This window comes from Nuphar pumila, chromosome 12 (genome assembly GCF_984573655.1).
Source record: "Nuphar pumila chromosome 12, dmNupPumi1.hap1.1, whole genome shotgun sequence".
Taxonomy (NCBI): Eukaryota; Viridiplantae; Streptophyta; class Magnoliopsida; order Nymphaeales; family Nymphaeaceae; genus Nuphar; species Nuphar pumila.
The window spans coordinates 107,219,329-107,244,398 of record NC_143260.1 but is presented as its reverse complement, the minus strand read 5'-3'; the positions used below and the strand labels follow the sequence as shown (position 1 = coordinate 107,244,398).

General features: G+C 40.7%; 2 protein-coding genes across 2 annotated transcripts; both read left to right on the top strand.

Moving 5' to 3' along the window:
- The first annotated feature begins 3,329 nt into the window (after window positions 1-3,329).
- On the top strand, window positions 3,330-18,177 carry LOC149821507 (large ribosomal subunit protein uL10-like). The gene is made up of 5 exons (XM_089982293.1): window positions 3,330-3,737; window positions 3,903-3,971; window positions 17,227-17,325; window positions 17,401-17,793; window positions 17,888-18,177. The coding sequence occupies exons 1-5, from the start codon at window positions 3,480-3,482 to the stop codon at window positions 18,029-18,031; spliced, it is 963 nt and encodes a 320-aa protein (XP_089838419.1). The 5' UTR covers window positions 3,330-3,479; the 3' UTR covers window positions 18,032-18,177.
- A 3,894-nt stretch (window positions 18,178-22,071) lies between these two features.
- Window positions 22,072-23,859, top strand: LOC149821506 (nematode resistance protein-like HSPRO2). Its single transcript, XM_089983285.1, has one exon. The coding sequence runs from the start codon at window positions 22,165-22,167 to the stop codon at window positions 23,608-23,610; it is 1,446 nt and encodes a 481-aa protein (XP_089839411.1). The 5' UTR covers window positions 22,072-22,164; the 3' UTR covers window positions 23,611-23,859.
- Window positions 23,860-25,070: the final 1,211 nt, after the last annotated feature.

Sequence of the window (25,070 nt, the reverse complement as noted above, 5' to 3'; positions counted from 1 at the left end):
GTTTGGTAAAAAATCTGGTATGCCAAAACAATGTAACAAAAAAATCCAAAAAATTAAGAGATTAATCTAAACACCTTAAGCTCCAATGGGGTTTGACATAGTGGGGTGGGGCCTTGATTGATAGATGGGCAGTCAAGGTTCGATTCTCATGGGTGTCTTGCCTCTATGCATGGCTAACACATAGCATAAGCCTCGGGGGCCCAAGGTCCTAGCCTCAGAGTTTTACACTGCTGACACAATGACCGTGGGTATGGCTGGCTAAGTTAGTGCAACCGGGTCTTCATGCCACATGCAGTTTCTTCGAGTTATAAATAATAAAAAAAATCTAAAATGTACAAACCAAATTCTAAGGTCAAAGGCTTTAGAATGGGAAAAATAATTTGGACAAGTTTAAAGTCGGAATGAGTTCTCTGCAAATTGAATTGAGTTTAGAGAAAACATACCTAGTTGGTAAAATTTGTATAGATATATGATAAAATAGAGATTTTTTGGAGGTTTGAACTAGGGATCCTAAAAAATCTTCGGTAAAAATTTCAAATCAAAATGACTTACAATTTGGGCTAGGCGACTTCAAAAAGTTTGACGAATTTTAAGCTTCGGCAAAAAACAGGTTTTGGGTAGAGTTGGTTTAGGTAGAGTTTGGGCTTAGACTTGGCTTATGGAAAAGGTTCTAACAGCTTACAAAACTTTGTTTTAGTGTGTTGATGCTTGCTAAAGGTCTGGGTTATTCGGGGTTGGCTAGAGTTTTGCTGAATTGGCTGGGCAAAGTTGAATCCTCCAAGGAATTGACGCAATCAAACTAATCGAACAGAGTTGAATGTTTGTTCTTAGTGCTTAGGCAACTCATACTCAATGAGGATCTAATCACCTCTAATTGACAAATGAGAGCTCTTATAAAGGGTAAAATGATATATATATATATATATATATATATATATATATATATATATATATATATATATAGAGAGAGAGAGAGAGAGAGAGAGAGAGAGAGAGAGAGAGAGAGAGAGAGAGAGAGAGATTATTTATTTTATATCCAATGCACTAAAATGAACTCCTTTTATAGACTAAAGAAGCCCTCACAAAACCTTCCTTGGCTCTTTAATTGGGAGGCCCATATTTTACAAGAATCACTTAGGCTTCCCCAAGCATCTTTTAGAGGGCATTTCAAGGAGTTGAATAACCTTCTTAGAGGTCTTAATAATCTTGGGGGGCCAAGAGGGTGGAACTCACACGTCCTTCCATGACCTTCTAGAGGGGACATCCCTAGTGGGTCTCACTTGCATTCATTGCCTCTATTAACAAGGGCAATCAAGGGTGGATCCCACTGATTGATGTGGCTGTTGGTTGAGGTGATGTGAAGACACTTGGCATAGGTGCTAAGGTAGCTTGTATCAGATAAAGTTTGGATCTTAGGTCTGAATCGACCATACTTTGAACCGTTTGCAAGATTTGAACTCTTGAAGTTGGATCAAGGTTTCTCACAACTTGTCTGCATTAATGTATGGCAGGGAACATAGCATTGCCCATTCAAGGTATTCATGCACAACTCCGATTCCAGACATGCTTCACCACTAGGGCTCTGTTTGGGAGCCCGAAATGGGAGGAACGATGGGGATTCATTGACTTGCCATTTGTCTCGGTTGCTTGGTTTCCTAGTCTCAAGATTGGAGTGGAGTTGGGCGGGCCAATGGAGTATAAAAACATCAGATTTCAACAATGTCCACACGAGGATGTTGCTAAATCCACCAATTTTGTCGCCCCTCCCAACAACAGAAACTAAAAGGAGCTGTTTTTTCAAGTGAAGCCTGATCTAGCTCAGATTATGAATCCACCGATTCTTTTAAGGCTCTTTTTGGGAGCTGGAGATGAGAGAGGAGATGACATTTAATGAGGGTTTAATAAATACCACCTATTGTGAGATAAGACACAAGACTCTGTTTGGGAGAAGGCACTTGGCTGGATTTGCAAGGAGTTGAAAATATTACAAATACTATATTTCAATGGAAATGGTTTTCAAAGGAGTTTTAAACTACTACTACTGTTTGGAAACACTAGCTTCTCCTAATTCCTTATAATGTTTGGAGAGCAATTTAATGTAAAATGGGATTTGATTAGAGTGCCATCAAATTTAATGCATAGAAAAATTAATATTTAATTAAAATCTACGAGGTCTTATTGAAGCATCCACCTTCAACAAAAAAATAAAATGCCTAAAAAACTAGTACTGAATGCATAAGTGCAATTAAAAGTTGAATTGAAATTTTAATTAAATCAATTGAAATATAAAAATTAGGCATCATAAAATAATCAACCAAAAAATAAATATATATACAAGGTAATGAAAGACTACCAAATGGTGAGTATGACCACCTATTTAAACAAGTGATAAAAGGTGTTGAAAAAAAAAATGAGTCAAAATATCATGATAATACAAAATATTTTTGGTAGTTTAAAATGATGATATTATGAAAAATATCGCTACATTTCACGTGTAATATCTTTTACTTGCACAATCACGTTTAGTTAGGTAGGGCTAATATGGACAATTAAAAAATCAACAGTTATTCGGTTTTACACAAACTAACAAAACAAATCAGTCGTAATACCTCGTCCACGTAGAAGGAGCCTAAATTGAGGTTTAATGGGATTTGGGTTTTGCGGATTCTTAGCTCCCTTCGTTTCCTTGCTCCCAGACATCCTTCATTTTTTTTTTAAAGAGTAGTTCAACTCTAATAACCGTCTTCAACACCGTTTCATCTCCTCCGACGCCCTCCTCCCAAACACAACCTCTTGGTGTTGGGAGTGAAGATGGATCATTCCATAACTCCTTTTATCATATCCGAAATCATTTTGAAAATCGATTCAGGCCTCACCTATTCTGACAACATTGGTTTTGGAATACACTTTAGGAATCCGTAACTAGAACTAAAGCGTGCAAATCCAGCCAATAAGACCTTCGTAAGAAACCAAAACGAGCAATGGGCTTCAAACCATTTTTGATGTGAAACTATTATACTCACGATCCAATTGTAGAGTAGATTAAAAAACTATCCGACCCATCTAAACCAAATGAAGGCTTGGAGTGAACTCTACGGTTGGATCGCAGCCTCTTCTTGCATTAAATAAGGCGGGCCTCACAGCATCATCAGGCTTTTAACTCATGAGACATCCTCGTCATTTCCATTTTATAAAAGGAGCACTCCGTAAACTTCTCAGGCAAGGTCCTGCTACCCTACCCTATTTAAGGCCAACAAAGGTTGTCCTTCTGAAAGTCTGTAAAAAATTAGGGTTTTCGTTCCCCCTTCTTAGGGTTTTAGCGTTGAGAAAGGGGTTCGATTTGGGGGTTAAAGAGACGGCGTTTTGCTGTCCGCCTTGACGACTAGTTCGCTATTAGTCTTGGCCCTCTGCGTTTTCCTGTTTCTCTAGGGTTCCTAATCGTTTTTAGGGTTTGCAGTTGTTTTCCTTAGTAGGAGACGATGGCGGTGAAGTACACCAAGGCGGAGAAGAAGGTCATCTATGACAAAAAGCTGTGCCAGTTGCTGGACCAGTACAGCCAGGTGCTCATCGCCGTCGCCGACAATGTGGGGTCGAACCAGCTGCAGAGCATCCGCAGTGGGCTGAGGGGCGACTCCGTCGTCCTCATGGGGAAGAACACGATGATGAAGCGGACGATCCGCCTCCACGCCGAGAGGACCGGCAACAAGGCCTTCCTCAACCTGATCCCCCTCCTCGTCGTGAGTTGCCTCTCTTTTCCCTTTCGTTTTCTCCCTCCGTCTTCTTCTCCTCTTCCTCTTGCCTTTGATATCGCTGGAGTTCCTCTGCTTTGAATGGCGGTGAAAGGATATTCTCAGATTGCTTTGGATCGTTTGCTTTTCTTTTTCTTTTTTGTCGGAAATTAGGGAAATGTTGGGCTTATCTTCACCAAAGGAGATCTGAAGGAGGTCAGCGAAGAGGTTGCCAAGTACAAGGTGAGTTTTTGCATTAAGACCATGTAACTCCATCGTTCTTCCCTTGGCACTGTTGTGGTGTTACATGTTTTCTTTAATTGTATGTTGAAAAATTCATGAGGTCGTCTATATATATGGTTTGGTAGTTAGTGACTAGGGAAAGAATTTGGTTTTTTTTGCTCTGGATCGAACGTAAAGATAAAAAATTACATGCATCATCTGCAGGCCAAACATTTCTTTAGCAAATCACATTGTAGATTGTTGTTTCATGCGTTTCTTGGTGAAATCATGTTAATAAAGGTAGTCCTGAAGTGTTATGGTATGGTAATTGGAGCTGCTGAACGTGACTATATGAAAAATACTTACAATTGGATTATGTCTTCTGGCTAGGGCATTTAACAGCCTGGTTTGCTCCATTTGTGTGTAAAGGAGATGTCAATCTGAGATCTTATTTTGATTTGATACGTCCACCTGGGAGACTAACCTTTGGCTTTCATCTCACTAGGTGTATGTGTATTATTCTACATTTTCCCAAAAGGACATTCGTTCTTTTCTTTTTTCCCTATCGACCATACATGACAAACCATCTGTTCTTTACTCTCCAGGGGATGAAAAATTGGTGGTTTTTTACTGTCGCCTCTTGAAATGATACAGTTTCTTATTCGAATAGAGGCACTTGAGAAGATTAATCCAAATGAGCTGGTTGAATGTTATGGTCTGATCACTTCCTTATCCCATTTATCAGTGAAATTCCTGCTAAATGAAAGCCACGCTCTATCATTCCTTTGAATATATAATGAAAGCCATGCTTTATTATTCCTTTGAATGCACCTGCATGCTTTACATGTGATGGTTGCTAGAGTTGGAATCAGACTAAGAAATTGATTAAGTTGTTTTGGTAGTCAGATGAAAACTAAAGCCTACATAGTAGCATAAAGGGAAAACCAATATGGATGTGTTTATGGGAGTGATACTGGGAACTGATAGGACGAAACCCATTTACTTAATGTTTGTTGCAAAATATTGGCCATTTTCTTGATATGTAAAGACTTTGATAATGTGCTTCCCTTGAACTCATGCACCGAGTTGCTGGACGCTGATTCTGCAAGTTGCGATTCTCAACCTTACAGTTAATATAACAGCATAAAATAAAGTTTAGTTACATTATATATGAAACATAATGCCATAGCTTATGTTAATTTTGTATTATGATTGGGATTAGCTAATAATAATAATTATAATACACATTATATTCTTGCATGATAGCACTGTTAATTAGAAATACTATCAAGTCTTTTCTTTCTGTTGCACTTTTGCCGGACACGGCATTGTTTCTTTGTTGAATGTCACTTTCTTTTTGTTTCATTGGTTGCTGGAAGTTTTGAGAAACCATTTAGGATATGCTCATTGTGAGCATTTTTCTTTCTATTTCTCCTGTTTTTTATTTTTTAAAATTTTCTTTCTTCCATCTTTTTCTTTTTCGTTACCTATTTGTCGACATTTCAGTTTGTTGTTTTGATTAAATGCATCTCTCTCTCTCTCCAATGTACAATGACTAAGGGATTTTTGGAATTTTCAATTAGATATTATGCTTGACTGAATGTTAATTGGACCTTGGTTGTTTCTCTATGAAATTGTGATTATGCAGAAAGGGTTGGGAACCTTGAGAAGTTGGTCTAGACTCCAGATTATGAACCTGTCAGTCATAGAGGGTTTTTATTTGGATCCTGATGGACTCTGTTGCTTCTTTTTTGCCTTCTTTGTGTCCTTTAGCTCTTAATATGTTTCTGGAGGTTGAGTTGTTGTGTTTGTATAACTGCTTCATAATCGTTGATGGTTTGCTTCACATCACAGTGGGTGCTACCCTTTGTCTAGTATTGTATGTGAAGGGGTTGCTTGTGTTCATCCACTTATCCAGAACGATGAGTTAAGTTTGGATCCTTTGTCTAGTATTGTATGTGAAGGGGTTGCTTGTGTTCATCCACTTGTCCAGAAAGATGAGATAAGTTTCGATGACATATTGTGTCTGGATTTCTAAATAAGTCATGTATCCAATGATCCCCTGACTTTTTTTAGTCATTTATATTTTTGATGTTTTTGTATGCTAAAAAAAGGAAGCCAAAGTTCAAGTTCTTTCCCCATTTTTTTAATGACTTACATTCTTTGATATTTGTATGAAGCTAGATTACAAGTTCTTTCTAATTTTTTTTTCACATCTATTTGTTATCAAATTGCATGATGCAGCCCCAGAGGGCTCCTCTCATTTGGTAGGGGGTGACTTGTGAATGTCACCAAGTTGACATGACATCTGACATCATGAGTTCAAAACGTGTAGTGTCCCTTAGTGCAAGGTTGAAGCTGAGTGTACTCCGTGGTAGGTAGACGGGACCTCAAGGGTTTTATCAATTGAGATCCTACTTGTCATGGGGTTGGAAGCGAATGCCCCCATGACGTAGCTTCGGGTAATCATAAACAACAAAAGCAGGCCTTTTAATTGTAAAGGCAAACTTGCAACACATGTGCAAGAGCATAAGCAAGCGTACGCCCATGCACAAGCACAAAAAGAGCAATGAGACAAGGATGCATACAACTTCTTTATAGCAACTTGGAAAAAAAGTACATAGAGAGGGGGGAGAGAGAGGAGCCCGATACACGGGGTTTTTAAGCCAAAGGGCCATGTACAAGCATTGAAGAGTGCTAAAGAGGTATATACATGAGAAACAAAAGGTGAAAGCATGGTGGTTCGAAACATGCTCTCTCGCCTAAGTTGGCTCCATCCTTGATGCCAATTGTTCATGGTAGTCTTTCAAAAGTTGATGCTGGAACATGTGGTTTGCTTTCTCTCAGGTGGCTTCACATTCTGGTAGACCATTTTACTACATTAGGTATTTATTGACTTCGCCAATGTTGTTATTGGAGTGGTTGAGGATGACTTCTGGTTCTTTGATTGGGATGCTGACTGTTGATGGCGTGCACTACGAAATGGGAGCACGTTGAGTCATGCTTCGTTGAGGGTTTCCTTCATCTTCATGGAACGACTTAAGGTTGTACATATGGAAGACCAAATGCACTTGAAAATTTGATGGCAAGTCCAGCCTATACGCTAAGTTTCCAACATATTTGGTTATGTTGAAGGGTCCGTCATACTTGTGAATGAGGTCTCGGCGGTGGCCTCGAAAGATAGTTGTGTGGTCAAGGGTGAGCTTTGCCAATACCTTATCTCCAACACAAAATTCTATTACCCGACGCTTCTCATCCTTTCATTTCTTTATGTGCATGGTTGCCTTATTCAAATATGCCTTTGCCAACTCTGTCTGATTCTGTCAGTTTCTGATGAACTGGTATGCATAAGGAGCTTTGCCATGTCCTAGCGTGACAAAAGAGTGCGCAGTCTTTGAAATGAACTATGGTCGAATGACTCACTCTTTTGGAGATTGTAATTGAATTGTGCAACATCAAGTAAATTAATCCAATCTCTTTAATTATCACTAACAAAATGTCACAGATATTCTTCAAGCATGCTATTCGTTTGCTCATTGGTTTGGAAATGAAAACCTTTGTCCTATCGATCTAAATACTTCTTGCCAAAATTTGTCGGTGAAGCGGGCGACACGATCGTTGACGATGCTCTCGGGGATTCTCCAATACTTAATCACATTCCTCATGAACAACTTTGCAGTATTGGCAACTGAGCAGGTAAAAGGGGTAGGCACGAAGATAGCATACTTTAGAAACCTGTCCACAACCACGCAAATTGAATTTCAATCTTGTGCTTTTGGCAAGCTCACGATAAAGTCCATGGTGGTGCACACTAAGAGACAACTTGGCACTGGTGGAGGCTTCAATAATCCTCTAGGTCTTTGGTTTATGGGCTTGTTTTGCTGACAAATCATACAAGTTCGCATATAAGGGTCCACATCGTTGTGCATTTATGGATAATAGAGCGCACACTCGAACAATGCCAAAGTCCTTTGTTGCCTGGGTGACCCGCCCAGATGGTATCATGGCACTCATGCATTAACCTCTTTCATAGCGTATCCTGCTGTGAAATACGCTATGAAATATGCAGACGATCTCCCGTGGAGCAGGACAAATCGTGATCCAACCAAAATCTCTACGTCCTTCCTTTTTTTGTCAACGTGATCAGTTGTTGGGCCGTTGGATCATTCCTCAAAGCTTCTCGAACCTGCTTGAGGTCACTCATTGGTTTTCTAACGTTACCGTCTCAAGCGAGCTCTACTGCAAGTTTCGCCTTCCTACTCAAAGCGTCAACAACAACATTGGTCTAGCGAGGCTTGTACTGAAGGGCCATAATAAATTTTGCTAAAAAACCTTGCCAGCAGGCTTGTCTTGGACTTAGCTTCTTTTGAGTCTAAAAGTGGCTTGATGCACTGTTGTCAGTGTGCACAACAAATTGCGACCCCAAAAGATAGTGTCTCCATGTGTGAAGACAATTCTCAACTGCTAACATTTCAATCTCGTGCATGGTGTATTGACGCTCGATTGTCATTCAGCTTGTGGCTGTCAAATGCAATAAGTTGTCCTTCCTAGAGCAACACCCCTTCAATCGCGAAGTCAGACACGTCGGTCTTTACTTCAAATGGTTGCTGACAATCTGCCAACCTTAACACGTTCATCTGTCAGGGCGCACTTTAACTTCTTAAAAGTTTCCTGACACATTACACCATAGCCATGACCTGTCTTTCTTTAGTAAATCAGTGATCGGGGCGACGATTTGAGTATACCCTTTGATGAATCAATGATGGTAATTGGCAAGTTCCAAGAAAGAACCTAATTCAGGAACCTTAGGAGGAGGCTCCCACGCTTGAATAGTTTCAATCTTCTTATGGTCCGTTTTGAATCAGCCTCCTCCCACAATATGGCCAAGGAAGTGAACTTCTTAACTTTTTCACTTAATGTACAACTTGTGATCCTTCAGGTTTGAAACATAATTTAAAGGTGTTGAATATACACTCATTTGGAGTTGTTGTACACCACTGTCATCCAAGTAAATGACAACAAACTTATCAAGGTGCGAGTAGAAAATCTTGTCCATCAAGGTTGAGAAGGTTGCAAGTGCATTCGTCAAGCCGAATGGCATAACAAGAAATTTGAATGCCCTATAACGTGTTACACAAGTGGTTTTTGCTTCGTCCCGTGCAACAACTATTGCCAATAACCTGATTACAGGCCCAACTTAGAGAAGAGTTTAGCCTTTTCAAGCTAATTAAATAAGTCCACGATCAAAGGAAACATATACTTGTTTTTCACCATCATTTTATTCAATGCCCTGTAGTCGACTTGTAATGAAATATGCGGAAAAGCAAAGAGTGCATTAAGCACTTACAACATCCACTAATGAACAAACAAAAGGGCAAACACCCAAACCCACAAGAGACAACACAACATAAAAATATAAATGTCTCTTATTGAAAAGAGAGAGAGCTCTCAAGAGTGAAGAATACAAGAGGGGTTCACCCCTATTTATACATAAAAGAAGGAGAGGAGGAGTGGCCTTATGGCCTTAAAGAAGAGCCACCTAGGGGCTCCCATGGAGTCGTTGGGAGCCCCCAACGGTCACAAATGTGATCGTTGGGGGCCCCATCGACTCTATGGTGGGGCCCCTTTTAGGTGGGCAAAAATACAAAAAATAAAAAGTAAAAAGAAAAAAAGAATTTGCAAAAAATAAAGAAAAGAAAAACAAGTACCCATATCAGGTACTTGTGAAATGACTAAAATACCCCTATTGGGTATTTTAGATAATACATATATATATATATATATATGTATATAAACATATACATATATATGAATTACATATATTTTAACACCCTCCCTCAAGCTTTACGGGGATATAACCGAAAGCTTGTTAAGGAGAAACAAAAAAATGAGGAGCAGCAAGGGCCTTAGTGAATAAGTCCGCCAACTGGTACTCAGATGTAACGTAAGGTAGTGCTATGGTTCCTCTCAGGTATTCATCACGTTCGTAATGACATTCCATCTCAATATGCTTAGTACGCTCATGGAAGATGTGATTGCTTGTAATATAAATTGCACTTTTGTTATCACAACACATCTTCGAAGGAGTAAAGATGACAATGCCCATATCACTGAGAAGACTTCTTTGCCATACAAGTTCCATGGTTGTGGTGGCCATAGCATGATATTCCGCTTCCGTTGAGGACAATGATACTTTGTGCTGCTTCTTGCATCTCCAAGAAATCATAGAGTCACCTAAGAAAACACAAAATCCCGTAGTTGAGACTCGGTCATTGGGATTTCCTCCCCAATTAGCATCAGTATAAGCAATTAAATCAAGTGATGAGGAGGAAAGAAAAACTCCCTTAGTTATGATGTTTTTGATATATCTGACGATCCTTAAGACTGCACTCATGTGCATTGTTGTAGGTGTATGTTGAAACTGACTGACAGAGTGGACAGCATGAGCTATTTCTGGCCGAGTAATGGATAAGTAGGTTAGAGACCCAACAAGTTGCCGGTAGGGAGTAGGATCCTCGAGATGTGTTCCATCTTCCAACCTTAATTTTGCATTGATGACTTCAGGGGTTTCTGTCTTATTATCATCAGAGATACCAGATTTGGAACAAATGTCAGCAACCAGTTTCATCTGAGAGAGAATGTACCCTCGCGGAGAGTACGCCACTTCAATCCCTAAAAAGTATCTTAAGAAACCAAGATCAGACATGTTAAAATGTTCTTTTAAAACTTTCTTAATATCATAAATTCCTTGCTCATCACTTCCAGTGATGATCATATCATTAACATAAAGTAGTAAAATAACTGCTGAAGACCCTGCACTTTTCACAAACAAAGCAGTGTCAGTATAACATGAACGAAAATTCAAACTTGTCATTACATTACTAAATCTATCATGCCAAGCCTTTTGGGCTTGTTTTAAACCATATAATGCCTTTTTAAGTTTGAGAATTTTATTTTTACCAATACATACTCCTGGTGGGGGATCCATGTAAACTTCTTCATTTAATTCGCCATTTAGAAATGCATTCTTAACATCTAGTTGATAGATAGGCCATTTTTTCACAGACGCAATGACAATAAGAGTCCCAACAGGTGCGAAGGTTTCTTCGTAATCTATACCATATTCTTGAGCATATCCTTTAGCAACTAACCGGGCTTTATAACGTTCTAATGAACCATCACTCTTAGTTTTAATTTTGAAGACCCATTTACATCCAATAGATTTCTTTCTAGTGGGTAATGAAGTTATTTCCCAAATTTTTGCCTTCTCAAGGGCACTAAGCTTTAAGCTCATGGCTTCAACCCATTGGAGAATGTTTTTTGCCTCATTATAGTGTGATGGTTCATGAAATGAGTGCAACGCAATTAGACACGCTCTATACCTTGGAGTTAGGGACTCATAGGAAACAAACCTATTAGGAGGATTGGAGATCCGACCGGATCTCTTTAAGGAGGTTTCTTCTATGTTGGATCCTTGAGAGTATTTTTCTAAGGCGCTCATTTGAGTTTGTTGACCACGCCTAACATAGGTTTGGATTGGTCTATCACTTTCATCTACAACATTGTCAAGAGGAATATCCTCTAGGTCATTCAAAGACTCATTAGAGATTTCCTCTTCTTGAGGAGTCTCATCTTCTTGAGATAGAAGATCAAATAAAAAAGCATATTCACTTTCGTCAATATCTTAATTTTCATAAAACCATTTTCATTTTCCAAAAAGGTTACATCTTTGGATACATATAGTTTCTTATTTTTCAAGTCAAAACATCTAAAGCCCTTTTGATTTTTTCCATATCCCAAGAAAACACATTCAATAGCTTTAGGAGATAATTTGTCCCGTTTATGTGTAAGGACAAAACATTTACATCCAAAAATTCTTAATCTATTGAAATCGGGTGTTCATTCAAATAGTTTTTCATACGGAGATGTATTTTGTAAGGATGAAGATATCATTCTATTTATTAAGTAAGTTGAGGTTAAGGCCGCTTCGGCCCAAAAACTCTTCGGAATTTCTTTGGAAATAAGGAGTGTCCTAGTGGTTTCCATGATGTGTCTATGCTTTCTTTCGGCTAAGCCGTTTTGTTGAGGAGTCCTAGGACATGATCTTTGATGACAAATTCCATTTACTTCTAAATAATTTTGAAATTCATTTGATAAATATTCTTCACCCGAATCGGATCTAAGAGTAGAGATATTACTTAAAAATTGATTTTTAACTATCATATGAATTTTTTTGAAGAAGTCAAAGACTTCGGATTTTAAATTGAGAAAGTAGATGATCCATACATACCTAGTGTAGTCATCAATGAAAGTAACGTAATAGGAGTACCCTTCTTTAGACATAACCGGGGAAGAACCCCAAATGTCCGAATGGACTAACTCAAAAGGTCTTTTGGACACAAAAGTTCGGTTTGGAAAATGAGTAGATTTCATTTTGCCAAAAATGCAATTCTTGCAAATAAATTGTTTCTCATTACAAAATTTCTTTTCAAATGGAAAGGGTACATTTTTGAGAAACTTGGATGTCCAAGTCTTTGATGCCAAATTTCAATATTTTTATCTTGGACATGGTTACAAAAAGAGTTAGTGGGGAGTTTCAAGTTGCTCATGTAATAGAGATCTCTCCTCCTATGGCCTTGCCCAATCTGCTTCCCGGACCAGAGATCCCGTATAGAGCAATCCTTAGTTGAGGAGATTTCACATCCATGATCACATATTTGAGCAACAAAGAGGAGGTTTAAATTAAGTTGAGGTACAACTCTCACGTTTGGCACAAAGAAATCTTTTGAAAAGTTTAAAGTTCCAAAACTTTTTACTTGTAAAGATGTACCATCGGCAATTGAAACATAGGAGTTTTTATAATTATTATACAAATCGGAAAGCTCATTTTCAAGTGGGGTCATATGAAAAGAAGCTCCAGAGTCAAGGATCCAAGAAGACATACCTGGAGGAGAGGAAGAAGCTATGGCGGCACCCGAGGTTGATGGTATCTTGAGTAGAGTTTGTAGTGCTTCCGATAGTTGAGCAAGAGAAAAAGATTCCTTCCCTTTGATGGTTTCTTCTTTCTTTTGAATAGCTTCTTCAACGGAAGCAACCTTATTTTTAGGCCCTTCATTCAACTTAGGGCAATTAGGTCTTATATGACCCGACTCTTGACAATGATGGCAAATGGCTTTTCTATAGTTGCCATTATAGTTATTTTGCCTTCCAAAATGTGGAGGTTTGTAAGCTTTCATATGGTTGCCGGGTTTTTATACGGCCAAGACATCATCTCCTCCTTTAATCATGCCAAGACGAGTTTCTTCTTGGTATATTTCGGCAATGGCATCTTCCAAGGGAAGAGGCTTAGATCTATGTAGGAGGGAAGATCTAACTTGTTCATATTCGGGCCTAAGCCCATGTAAAAATTGGAAAAAGTGCTCTTTTACCATTTGTTCTCTCCTTAATTCCACATCCACACTAGAAACCCATTTTGGTTCTAGTAAAGATAGTTCATCCTAGGGGACCAAGAGTGCTAAAGTAATCCCTTACACTCATTTCTCCTTGCTTGATAGTCCAGATTTTTTCTTGAAGAATTGGCGAGCAAGGTCTTTTTGAGTAAACATACCTTTCATAAAGAACCATGCTTCATTAGCCATCCAAAACTTGGCAATGTTGACGCAAATCTTGAGCTCCACATTGTTCATGAACCAAGCAAGAATCTTGACATGCTTACTTTCCCAATTTTCCACTTTAGATTGGTGATCTTCAATGGCCTTCATGCGGGCATTTCCTTCAAGAGCTTTTTCTTGATCACCATCTATCTTAGTTAGTTGGAGTTGTGGTTCCGGAATGGTGCCTATAACGTATCCCCAAAGTTTTTTACCTTTGAGGTTATTCTCCATGGCGGCGGCCCACATCATGTAGTTAGAGCCATTGAGCTTGAAGGAGAGATCAATCTTTTGTTCTCCTTCCATTTTAATCACTCACAAGAGGATAAATGAAGAGAGCTACAACAAGAAAAAAATATAGCTACACAACTAGCTATATTAAGAAGAAGAGCATACACAAGGCTATGATACCATGTAATGAAATATGCAGAAAAGCAAAGAGTGCATTAAGCACTTACAATATCCACTAATGAACAAACAAAAGGGCAAACACCCAAACCCACAAGAGACAACACAACATAAAAATATAAATGTCTCTTATTGAAAAGAGAGAGAGCTCTCAAGAGTGAAGAATACAAGAGGGGTTCACCCCTATTTATACACAAAAGGAGAGAAGGAGTGGCCTTATGGCCTTAAAAGAAGAGCCACCTAGGGGCTCCCATGGAGTCGTTGGGAGCCCCCAACGGTCACAAATGTGACCGTTGGGGGCCCCATCGACTCCATGGTGGGCCCCCTTTTAGGTGGGCAAAAATACAAAAAATAAAAAGTAAAAAGAAAAAAAGAATTTGCAAAAAATAAAGAAAAGAAAAACAAGTACCCCTATCGGGTACTTGTGAAATGACTAAAATAATACATATATATATATATATGTATATAAACATATACATATATTTTAACACGACTCACATACGCTTCGACACATCATGCTTTGCTTGAAATAGCACAAGCGCTCCAAAGGGAGCTTTGGACGGTTGGATGATCCATGCTTTGAGTATGTCATCTAATCTCTCGTGGGGTTCTTGCAGCTTAGGAATTGCCATACGGTATGGAGCCATGGCGGGTGGTCGTGCACCTGACACTAACTCAATCTGATGGTCTACCTCATGCCTCAAAGGTAGCTTCTTCGGTAGTTCGGCAGACAACATCATCGAACTCCTTCAATACAAGCAATAGGGCTCTTGAGACATCAACGACTTTCCCTGCTTCATCCGTTGGTTGGATCATGACGAAAAAAGTTTCATCACCACTTTTCATGCCTCTCTTCAATTAGACTGTGGACACCAAGTGCTCGCCCGTTTTCTTTGCAGCTAGCGTGATAACTATGCAGGGTTGATTCTCACCTTCAAAGTTGACAACGTTAAGGTGAGACTTTGACATTGCCTTCTTATTTCTCAAAAGTTCTTTTTCAAGGATGACTTTGAAATCATCCATTGGTGCGATTGACAATGTGGTCCTTCTTGACCAGTTATTGATTCACACTGGCGCGTTACAAATAACACCGTAGATCACCCTTGTTTCAGAGTTAACCTCTTTCTTGAGACTCTCCTTCTTTTTCCATTGTAGTCTCTAACGTTCTGATTCTTTATGAGGGATGAAATTATATGTAATCTCTAACATTCTGATTCTTCATTAGAGATGAAATTATGCGTAGCACATGTATCTACCAACACCTTGGTGAGTCTTCCATTGAGCAGAAGTTACAAGTACATCAGTTCTTTGCATACAATAGTTGTCACCTTCATTGCATTCATCATTTGCATTGCCCTAACAGTTGGCACCTATGCAGGTTGATTAACTTTCTTACCCTGAACGACATTCGTTGCTCGGGGCACGCAGTTATCTCCATTTCCTTGACCATGATTCTTGTTGGGACACATATTGGCTCAGTGATCGCCATGGCAGATACGACAATCACGACGACGATAGCTGACCTCTTGAAAGTTGTTTCTGTTCTGATTGTTATTATTATTCTGGCCATTCTGTTGACCTTGATTCCACTGGTTCCCACGTTCAACATTCTACCCATTGTCATTCCTTCTATTATTATTGTTATGGTCATTTTCATGTCCATCTAGAAATGTCGTGTTGTTTCTATCGAGCTTGTATTGAAGGAGTTCGATGATGTTGTCCTTAACAGCAAACATTGCAACAAAAGTTGGAGGATCATGCCGGATGAGTTCTTTGGCTGCCCACCCCTGCAATCCATGATTGGAGTAGAACCGATTTTCATCAATCATGTCCTTGATGTCCAACATCACCGAAGTGAACGCCTTGACATGGTCATGAACTAATCCTGTATATTTCAATGCCAGCAACCTATTTGTGGGCCAATTTTTCTTCATTTTTGGGCAAAAAAAAGGTCACGTAGCTCTTTCTTAAGGTCCTCCCATGAGTCTACCACGACAAGCGCACACCGAACATTGCCTAAAGTCTCCACCAAAGAGTCGTTTCATCCGCAAAGTGCATCGTTGTGGTGCACAACCTATCTGCCTCTTCCTCCACCCTAGCTGCATCAAGATAATGTTCGATTTGGTAAATAGAGTTCTTGAGGTCTCTCGAGTTTCGATTGCCCCTATACTTTGCATGCTTAGGTAGCTTGATACGTGACCTATTCACATGCGCCCCAACTCTATCAGTTGGGGCAGTCCTGTTGCTGCAACTTATTATTCTTTAGTCCAACGGCATCTATTTCTGCAGTTATGAAGTTGGACTGTCTTGATCTCCAGGTTGAGATCCGTAAAAGCAACACAAGTCCCATTAAGCTACTTTTCTGTGTTGGTCATTGTCTCTGTCAGTTCTGCGATATCACGTGCAATAGTTGATACACTGTCATCGGCCATGAACTCTTGAAGAGAAACCATACTACTTGAAGGAGTCATGATATATTTCTTCTGCGTCATTGTCAATCCAAACGTCGACAAGGCTATGGTACCAACTTGTCACCGTCTTAGAAGCGAAGACCCCCACGACGTGGCTTCAGATAGTTACAAACATGTAGGCCTTTTAAGCCTGCAGGAAAACTTGCAACACACGCTGAGGAGCGAAAGCAAAAGTACGCACAAAGAGTCCAAGGAGGCAAGGATGCATAAAACTTTTTTCTAGCAACTTGTAAGCAAAGTACATCGAGAGGTCTTAAGTCAAAGGGCCATATATAAGCACTGGAGAGTGCCAAAGAAGTATATACATGAGAAACAAAAAGGTAAAAACATGGCGGTCCAAAACACTGCCAATGTGCAGTCATTGATAGGGCGTTTCCCTTGGCCTAGCAAAAAAAAAATTAATAATAATAAAATTGCATGATGCGTGCCTGGCAGATGGTTTAAGATATTGGGTTCTAGTTTTGCCTGGTATGTCTGGACTCGGTTCGTTATTTGAGTTTTGTGTAGTTATTGATATTTAGTTTTCTGAAGCAAATCCTCCTCAGCATGAGTATGCTCTGGACATGCTAGAGGGAGTGTCTGTTACATGCTTTGTTGTTCATTTCCCTTTTACTGAATCTAGTTAACTTGTTGCTGTAACTCTGCTTCGTTATTGATTTTGCACTCTTGATCTACCACCATGTGCAATTTTATTTTGAAAATTCATTACATTGAAACATGTACTTACGGCTTCTTCCGATTCATCAGGTCGGGGCACCGGCCCGTGTTGGGCTTGTTGCTCCCATTGATGTGATCGTGCCTCCTGGCAACACTGGCTTGGATCCTTCTCAGACATCTTTCTTCCAGGTTATCAATCTGTCTGAACTCATACTTACGATCTAAATTTTATGCATAATCTTGCCAACAAGTGTATTTGTGTAGGTGCTGAATATCCCTACCAAGATTAACAAGGGTACAGTCGAAATTATCACACCGGTGGAGCTGATCAAGAAGGGTGACAAAGTGGGTTCGTCTGAGGCAGCTCTGTTGGCGAAGCTAGGCATAAGGCCATTTTCTTATGGTCTCGTTGTGCTCTCTGTTTATGACAATGGTTCTGTTTTTACCCCTGAAGTTCTGGATCTAACTGAGGATGACCTCATGGAGAAGTTTGCTGCTGGTGTTTCAATGGTGACGGCATTGTCGTTGGCCCTTTCTTATCCAACTCTTGCGGCTGCACCACATTTGTTTGCGAATGCTTATAAGAATGTTGTGGCTGTCGCTCTTGCAACAGAGTACTCCTTCCCTCATGCTGAGAAGGTGAAGGAATATTTGAAGGTATGCAACAGTTCCCCGTGTAGAATTGAATTTCTAGTGGCTTTGTAAGTTTTTAAACAAATAAATTTATATTTTTTATCTGATGATGTTTCAGGATCCAAGCAAATTTGCTGTGGCTGCTGCCCCTGTTGCTGAAACTGCAGCTGCTCCTGCTGCTGCTGCTGCCAAAGAGGAAGAGAAGAAAGAGGAACCAGCTGAGGAATCGGATGATGATATGGGTTTTAGTTTGTTTGATTAGGATGGCTTAATACCCCGTTTAGTTGACATTAGTTTTGAGTTTTCCCCCCCAAATCCCGCATATTTTTGAATTTTTGTCAGTTTGAATTTCCTGGATATGCTTTTGTGAGCTTATACAGTTGCTTTTATTGACTTCATGGGTTCAAACTTCAATGTTATTTTTGCTCCAATCATTGTTCTTGCTTAGTACCTTTGACCCTGGCGTAACTTTGTCTACACCAATACGAATGATACATCCATGTGAGCTCGGAACTAGTTGGATGCAGACTTGAACAATGGCAAATACTGACCCGGTTTGTTTTAGAACTTCAACGAGCCTACCAAAAAAATTTAGCGATTTGGTGATTTTTTTATTAATATTTTAAAGAAGAAACCAACCCGAGAATCGCAAACTATCCCATGTGATTTAGGTATCAAAAGCATGGTCAATGTGAAGATAAACCCTTGATGACTGGGCTCCAAGGCCGATACCATATCCGATTAGACTAATTGGATGTTGGTTAAACTGATTTGAATCCAGATTCAGATTTGGATGGTGAAATCTCAGATCTGATCTGCCTGTAAATGGATTTGGATATCCTTTAAATTTGGGTATTTGTCAATTTCGTAGCAAAAAATCTAAACCATATCCACATCTGATTGTAATTGGATATAGTTCTGACTTGCCAAATGCAGCTAATCGGAATCCAATTTGGTTGGATATTGGATAAAATCCGATTCATTGACATCCATAGTCTGGTCCCTAGTAAATAAAAACATGTAAAGGGCCCGATCTAAAAAAGAAAAACGAACAAAATAAGTTTTCAACTATTGGTGTTCCTTTCCGAGGACCACAGATATTTTTGGTCTTACAAATTTATCACCACTGACATAATTTTGTAAATATTTTAGCCACTTCGATATCTTTGCATTTTTTAAAAAAAAAAAATTAAATTACGAGGCATTTCTCTTTCAGGGTCCCCTCCCAAGTCTCAACATTTAGGTCATCCTCTCATAACGGATAAGAATCGAATACGTGGGGGACCTTGGGATCCGTGAAACGTAGATGGAGAAAAGATGAACGGCTTTAAACAGTCGACATGTTACCCAGTAGAAGTGCGACACGTGCTGCTGGAAAATTGAAAAGTTTAGGTCAGTCACACACTTAAGGTCGAAAATATGTACCTCTCGGACCCGACAGGGGGTCGAGCTCCCCAAGTTTCCAACTGGAAGGTGCCACGTGAGATGATCGCCACGTGGAGACAATCCATATGATGCCACGTGAGAGAGGCTGGCCGATGGGGATGGGGTTTGGTCAGTTGAGCGTGTCAGTCCCGCGCCCACCCCGCGTTTTAGTAGGTCCGAGTCCAGGATCCAGATTGGCCCGACCCCACGTGCCTATGGAGAGGTCCTGACTTCGGTGGGTGGGTCCCGCACGTATTTTTTGTAAAGAGTGACATGGTAAACGGCCAGCACGTTGATTGCTTAATCAAATTAGTCGGCGTTTAAGGTCAAAGAAAGGAATTTTCTTTTTAATACGTCTGCCCGCTTCCTGCCAACATTCCACCTACGGATTGAGATCCTTATCCACACCACGCAGAAGCTTCCGTCCCAATGACCAGAATACCCTCATCCTAAGAACTAAGTTTACAGGCATACTACTCAACCAAATGACTCGGCAGTCTCACTGAGTCACGAGCACAAGTTGGCCCGTGACTCAGTCCGAAACTCCCGCCTTTCATCCCTGAGTACTTGTGGATGATGTGCGGTCCTGCACACACACACCCTGGATTTGTGTGCGTAAAATGGGTCTCATCCATATCCGATCCGATCCGACCACCTAGATGAATGCATGTAACAAGATTCAGGTCCACACAGCACAACAGTACCCTGCAGCCAGTGGTGTTAGAAAGCTTGTCCACCGGAGCTCTAACCCTGTTCAGTTCTTTTTTTTTTCGCTTTTTTAGGGTACGTTTATGTGTCACGGAAAATGGGCATTTTTGCACGGCCCACAGTGATGAATCAAACAGCAGAAACCGCCGTTTCTGGGAAAGACCCTCGATGGGATACATGCTGCCTCTGGGTTTTCCGTGGAAATGGTCCGATTCCGTTTTTGCGGCAGGCATTTCCAGGGAAGGAAATACGTACAGCGTCTCGAAACAAACTTACATAGCTGGGGCCTCTGCTTCGTGAGTTTCCATTATCCATAAAATTGAGATAAACTTGGAAATTACGTGAAGAAACAGAATACATATATTCCAACTTATCCGGATTTTTAGATAAACGAGAAAAAGGGCAAAAAACCAGTAATAATGACTAAAGGAGTGCCAATGCCAAATGACGTGATAAACGGGGGAGATCAGGGGCAGTTTCGGCACTGGGGCTGAACATTTCAACGATAGGAACAAAACGTGAAACTCGGAGGAAAAGTCAGATTTTTTGGATGAGATTGGAGACTGCGGTCGTACTTCTCTAGAGAAAATTGGGAAATGAAAAATAAAAAAATAAAAAAAGAGGGAAGAGACAGTGGCGTGCTAGAGTTGGTAAACGGATAAGCCCACGGTAATACCACTCCTATTTCGACCCCACCTCATAAAAATACCCAATCATCAAATTACCAAAATCACCCTAAGTTAAGGGCAATTAGACAGCTTCTCCTTCATTTTTCTTTTCGACAGAAAAATTAGCTAGGGTTAGGCTAGGCAGACGACCCCTACCAGTTATACAACTATACTATTGGGATTCGAACTTGCAACGCCTCAATACAAGGTTACGTACACTAACTGCTCCTACCAGACAGCTTTTCCTTCGTTTTCTTCTAAACGGCAAGAAATGTTATTTTTAGTTGGCCACAAGAAACAATATGGATGCGCGAGTGAAGCTGAAAGTGATTATTCAAGCGCATGTAAAATGAAAAAACAAAAACATAGAAAGCAATACAAAGCCCATGCAAAAGCAAATAAAAAATAACGTGAACACTAGTATAAAATTATATAAAACCTTGTTATAAAAAAAAACAATATTATATATTTGGCATAAGAAACACAAAAAAGTTAAGGACAAGAAGTAATATAGGAAAGCCAGTGAGAAATGCTTTCAATAATTGTGCCAAAAGGCCTTTCTTTGGCTTATGAAGGGTACTCTTGCCAACTGCTCCGTAATAGAGTGCAAATCATAAATAGTAATGATAGGGAGCATCTACTCTCACCTAATTAATAAAAACATTAGATTTTCAAATTTTATGATTTTTTTTTATTTATTGATCAGACCCCTATATAAATATGATATGTATAGTTTAGTAAAAAACCAGTTTTGCATCATGTGATTATATAGCATACAAGTAAGTTTTTTAAAACCTCAAAATGTATCAAAATTTAATGACTTAAAAAATCCTATTTTTATGTAAAAATCACAAAAAATAAACTGTGTTGAGTACATCCATGAGGTCTGATTGAGAAGATTAATTTGTAGTATGTGGGAGTCGGTGCTCCGGGAGCAGTAGCATTAATTATGACAAAGATACGTGATAAATCCGTTTCACCGTACAAACCACAAACTAGTTAAAGGAAAAAAAGGTCCATGCTTTGGACAGATCGTAGCACCAACTCCCTTCTCCATCGCCTCTAAAGCGTTCGGTGACTTAAATGATGCAGTGCAAGCAACCGAGTGTGACAGTTAAAATAATTGCACGCGATGAAAGAGAGAGAAATAGTAAAAAAAAAAAAAAAATGAAGCAGATCTGAGGGTTTTTTGCTCATGCTGACATCGTGTCCATCCGATTTGCATTTTAAAAAGGCTGAAAAGTCAACAAAACCACGTGGCATTCATCCAAAATGCAAACAGACGGCCACGATAGTCGGCATGAGCAAAAACCCTCATGTTAGAGACCTGATCTGCTTCGGACAAAAAGGTAATTTTGCTAATTAAGAAGGCATGATTCCTCGAAGGAGCCCATTCCTTTGTTGAAATTTGAACAAGAGCTCCTCCTCCATATATATATATATATATATATATATATATATATATATATATATATATAAACTCCACCGCTGTCGTCTCCAACCATCAGAATTCACAGCAGCACACAACTCTCAACTCCCTCTTCTTAAACTCGGACGATATCTTTAGTCTTCAACCCCAGAAAGGAAAGAAAAAATGGTGGATTTGGATTGGAAGTGCAACGACATCAGATCTCGGATGGGCAGCAAGCCGGCCAATATCGCCGGAAAATCGAACGGCCCCGCCGGAAGCTGCCTGATATCCGTCGAGATGCTACCCGGGGTCGAGATTTCGCAACCTTCTCCATCGGACGCGGCCTCCTACGAGCTCTACCTCCGGCTTCCTGAGCTCTCTAAACTCTGGAGATCGAAGGAGTGGCCGGAGTGGAAGAACGAGTCGATCCTGAAACCCTCCCTCCAGGCGCTCGAGATCACCTTCCGGCTCGTCTCGATCGTCCTCTCCGACTCGAGACCTTACACTAACATGGCCGAGTGGCGACGCAGGCTCGAGTCGCTGGCGGTTCACGAAGTCGAATTGATCGCGGCGTTCTGCGAGGACGACAGAGACGGGGGGCCGGCGGCGGCCCCTCCGACGCTCGATCTCTCCGTCTCGGAGGGCATTTTGAAGAGAGACGGGAGTTCGCCGGAAGTATGGAAGGTTCGGGGGTCTCCGGCGACTGTTATGGTGAGCAGAGTGAGCGAGCAGAGCCTCCTACCTCGCCTTCGGACGTGGAAGAAGGCGGAGGAGACGGCGATGAAGATTGCGCTCTCGATCGAGTGCCACATGCGGAGGGCGCCCTTCACCCTAGGGCTAGGCGAGCCCAACCTCTCCTGCAAACGGACCCTTCTCTACGATCTCGTCTGCAGGCCGTCCGATCTCCATGCCCTGAAGAAGAACCCGTTCGATCGCCGGATCGACAACTCCGAGAACCAGACGCTCTACACGGTGCACCAGATCCTTGAGGCGTGGATCTTCGCCGGAATGGAGCTGATCCGTCGGATCGAGGAAAGGATCGATGGCGAGGATTGGGAGAGGGCCGCGAAGGATTGCTGGCTCCTGGATCGGCTCTGGAAGCTCCTGGAAGAGGTCCAGGATCTGCACCTCCTGATGGACCCCGACGACTTTCTCCGCCTGAAGAGCCAGCTGTCGATCGGCAGGTCGCCGGTCTCCGGCGGGTTCTGCCTCCGATCCCAGTCGCTCTACGCAGCGACCAGGTCCTGCAGGGACCTGAGACACCGGGTCCCGAAGATCCTCGGGGTGGAGGTGGACCCGATGGGTGGGCCCAGGATCCAGGACGCCGCGATGAGGCTCTTCCACTGCCACGGGAGCGGCCGCGGGGCGGGTCGGATCCACCTGCTCCAGGCATTCCAGGCCGTCGAGGTGGCTGTGAAACGGTTCTACTTCGGGTACCACCAGGTGGTGACGACGGTCATGGGTAGCTTGGAAGCTAAAGGCAACCACTGGTCCGCTGCCGCGTGTCCAGACGCTCTCTCCCAAACTTTCCTGGAACCCCCTTATTTCCCTAGTTTGGATGCTGCGAAAACCTTTCTCGGAGATTTCTGGGGCTACGAATCCTCCGCGGACCAACATAGACACGGATGATATGGGGTTCTAGCCGTGTAAGGAAAAATGGAAAAAATAGGAAAAGAAAAAAACCCTAAAGAGATGAACCGACCATAACTCGTAGTTTTTACAGGCTTTTAGTGTTTTCTCTCTCTCTCTTAAATTAGTGAATTTAAAAATTCTTCTGTACCAATGGTGGAAACCTGATACATGGTGTTAATATAACAAGGGTTTATTTTTCATTTAAGATGTAACCAATTGCTTTTGCAGTGGGGCTTGAATTTTCAATACGCGTACCAAAATTTGGTCACTTACTCCCTTTGGGGAATCATTTTCCGTACGAAAGCTTTGAGTTCAGGTGGGGCTTGCATTTTCCATACGAAAAATAATGTAATCTTACCAAAATTTGGTCACGCACTCCCCTTGGGGAATCATTTTCGGCACAAAAGCCTTGAGTTTTCATGTGGGGCTTGCATTTTCATACGAAAAATAATGTATTCGTACCAAAATTTGGTCACGCACTCCCCTTGGGGAATCAATTTAGGCACGAAAGCTTTGAGTTTCATTGGTTTCACACGGTACCTCTTTCGCGCATCCACGTTTGAAACAAACGGGACCCTAAGCTTAGCTATGAGAAAATCAAAAGACTTGGGCAATCAAATATAAACACGACTTGTGGCTGTCTCAGCAATTGAAGCAGCAAACGCAATCAAAGGGTGCACCGCTACCACAAAATTGGATCCAATCATTCATATTAGAGAAGAAGAGACGGACAAACACTTAACATTAACAGTTTCTTAGGACACTAACAGGGAAAGGGAGAAAATAAAAGAGATTAAACGTTCAAACAAGAAGGCTGTTAAGTGTCCACCAATTCATGTGGACAGGATGACAGATTTTTGTAGGTCAGACTTTGCATAAATATTTCCGGCGATTGTTGACTTTGTTACAACATGACTTGTCATCCATTTAGAGGGTAAGGAAGACGGCCGACACATGGGGTCACTCAACCTCTCAAAGCGCCCTTCATTGACATTCCAGGCAATTAAGGTGTCTGCCATCATTTTTTTGGCCATTAATATTTAATTTTATATATTTATATATATAAAACCAGTCAAATATGAAAACTGGTATGCACAAGATTTTCATAGGTCTTTTTTATTTTTATTTTCTAAAATTTCATTATGCGGATGCCATCTAAATGCATGGTTTTATAGAAACAGACTCTTGAATCATCCTATTACGATGTATAAAAAGGATTTTTAAGGCTTAAAAATCAATAGTCGATTCCAAGCAAGTGAAACACACGCAAATGCATTTGCAGGGTTAAATTTGCAAGAAAACCTCTCTTCGTGCCAGTTTACTTATTTTACTAGTTTACATATTGTGACAATAGCATTAAAGTTACTTTCTGCGCTGACCCATGTTTGAAACTTTGAAATCGTGCAGCAACTTACCATTAATTTCATGGGATTTTAGTCTTGAATCATTGGTGATCA

Bases quoted from the DNA above. Each gene is read 5' to 3' on its own strand.
- LOC149821506 (XM_089983285.1), top strand. From the start codon at position 22,165: ATGGTGGATTTGGATTGGAAGTGCAACGACATCAGATCTCGGATGGGC.
- LOC149821507 (XM_089982293.1), top strand. From the start codon at position 3,480: ATGGCGGTGAAGTACACCAAGGCGGAGAAGAAGGTCATCTATGACAAA. The intron at 17,326-17,400 runs GTTATCAATCTG...GTATTTGTGTAG, and splicing joins CTCAGACATCTTTCTTCCAG to GTGCTGAATATCCCTACCAA. The intron at 17,794-17,887 runs GTATGCAACAGT...ATGATGTTTCAG, and splicing joins AGGTGAAGGAATATTTGAAG to GATCCAAGCAAATTTGCTGT.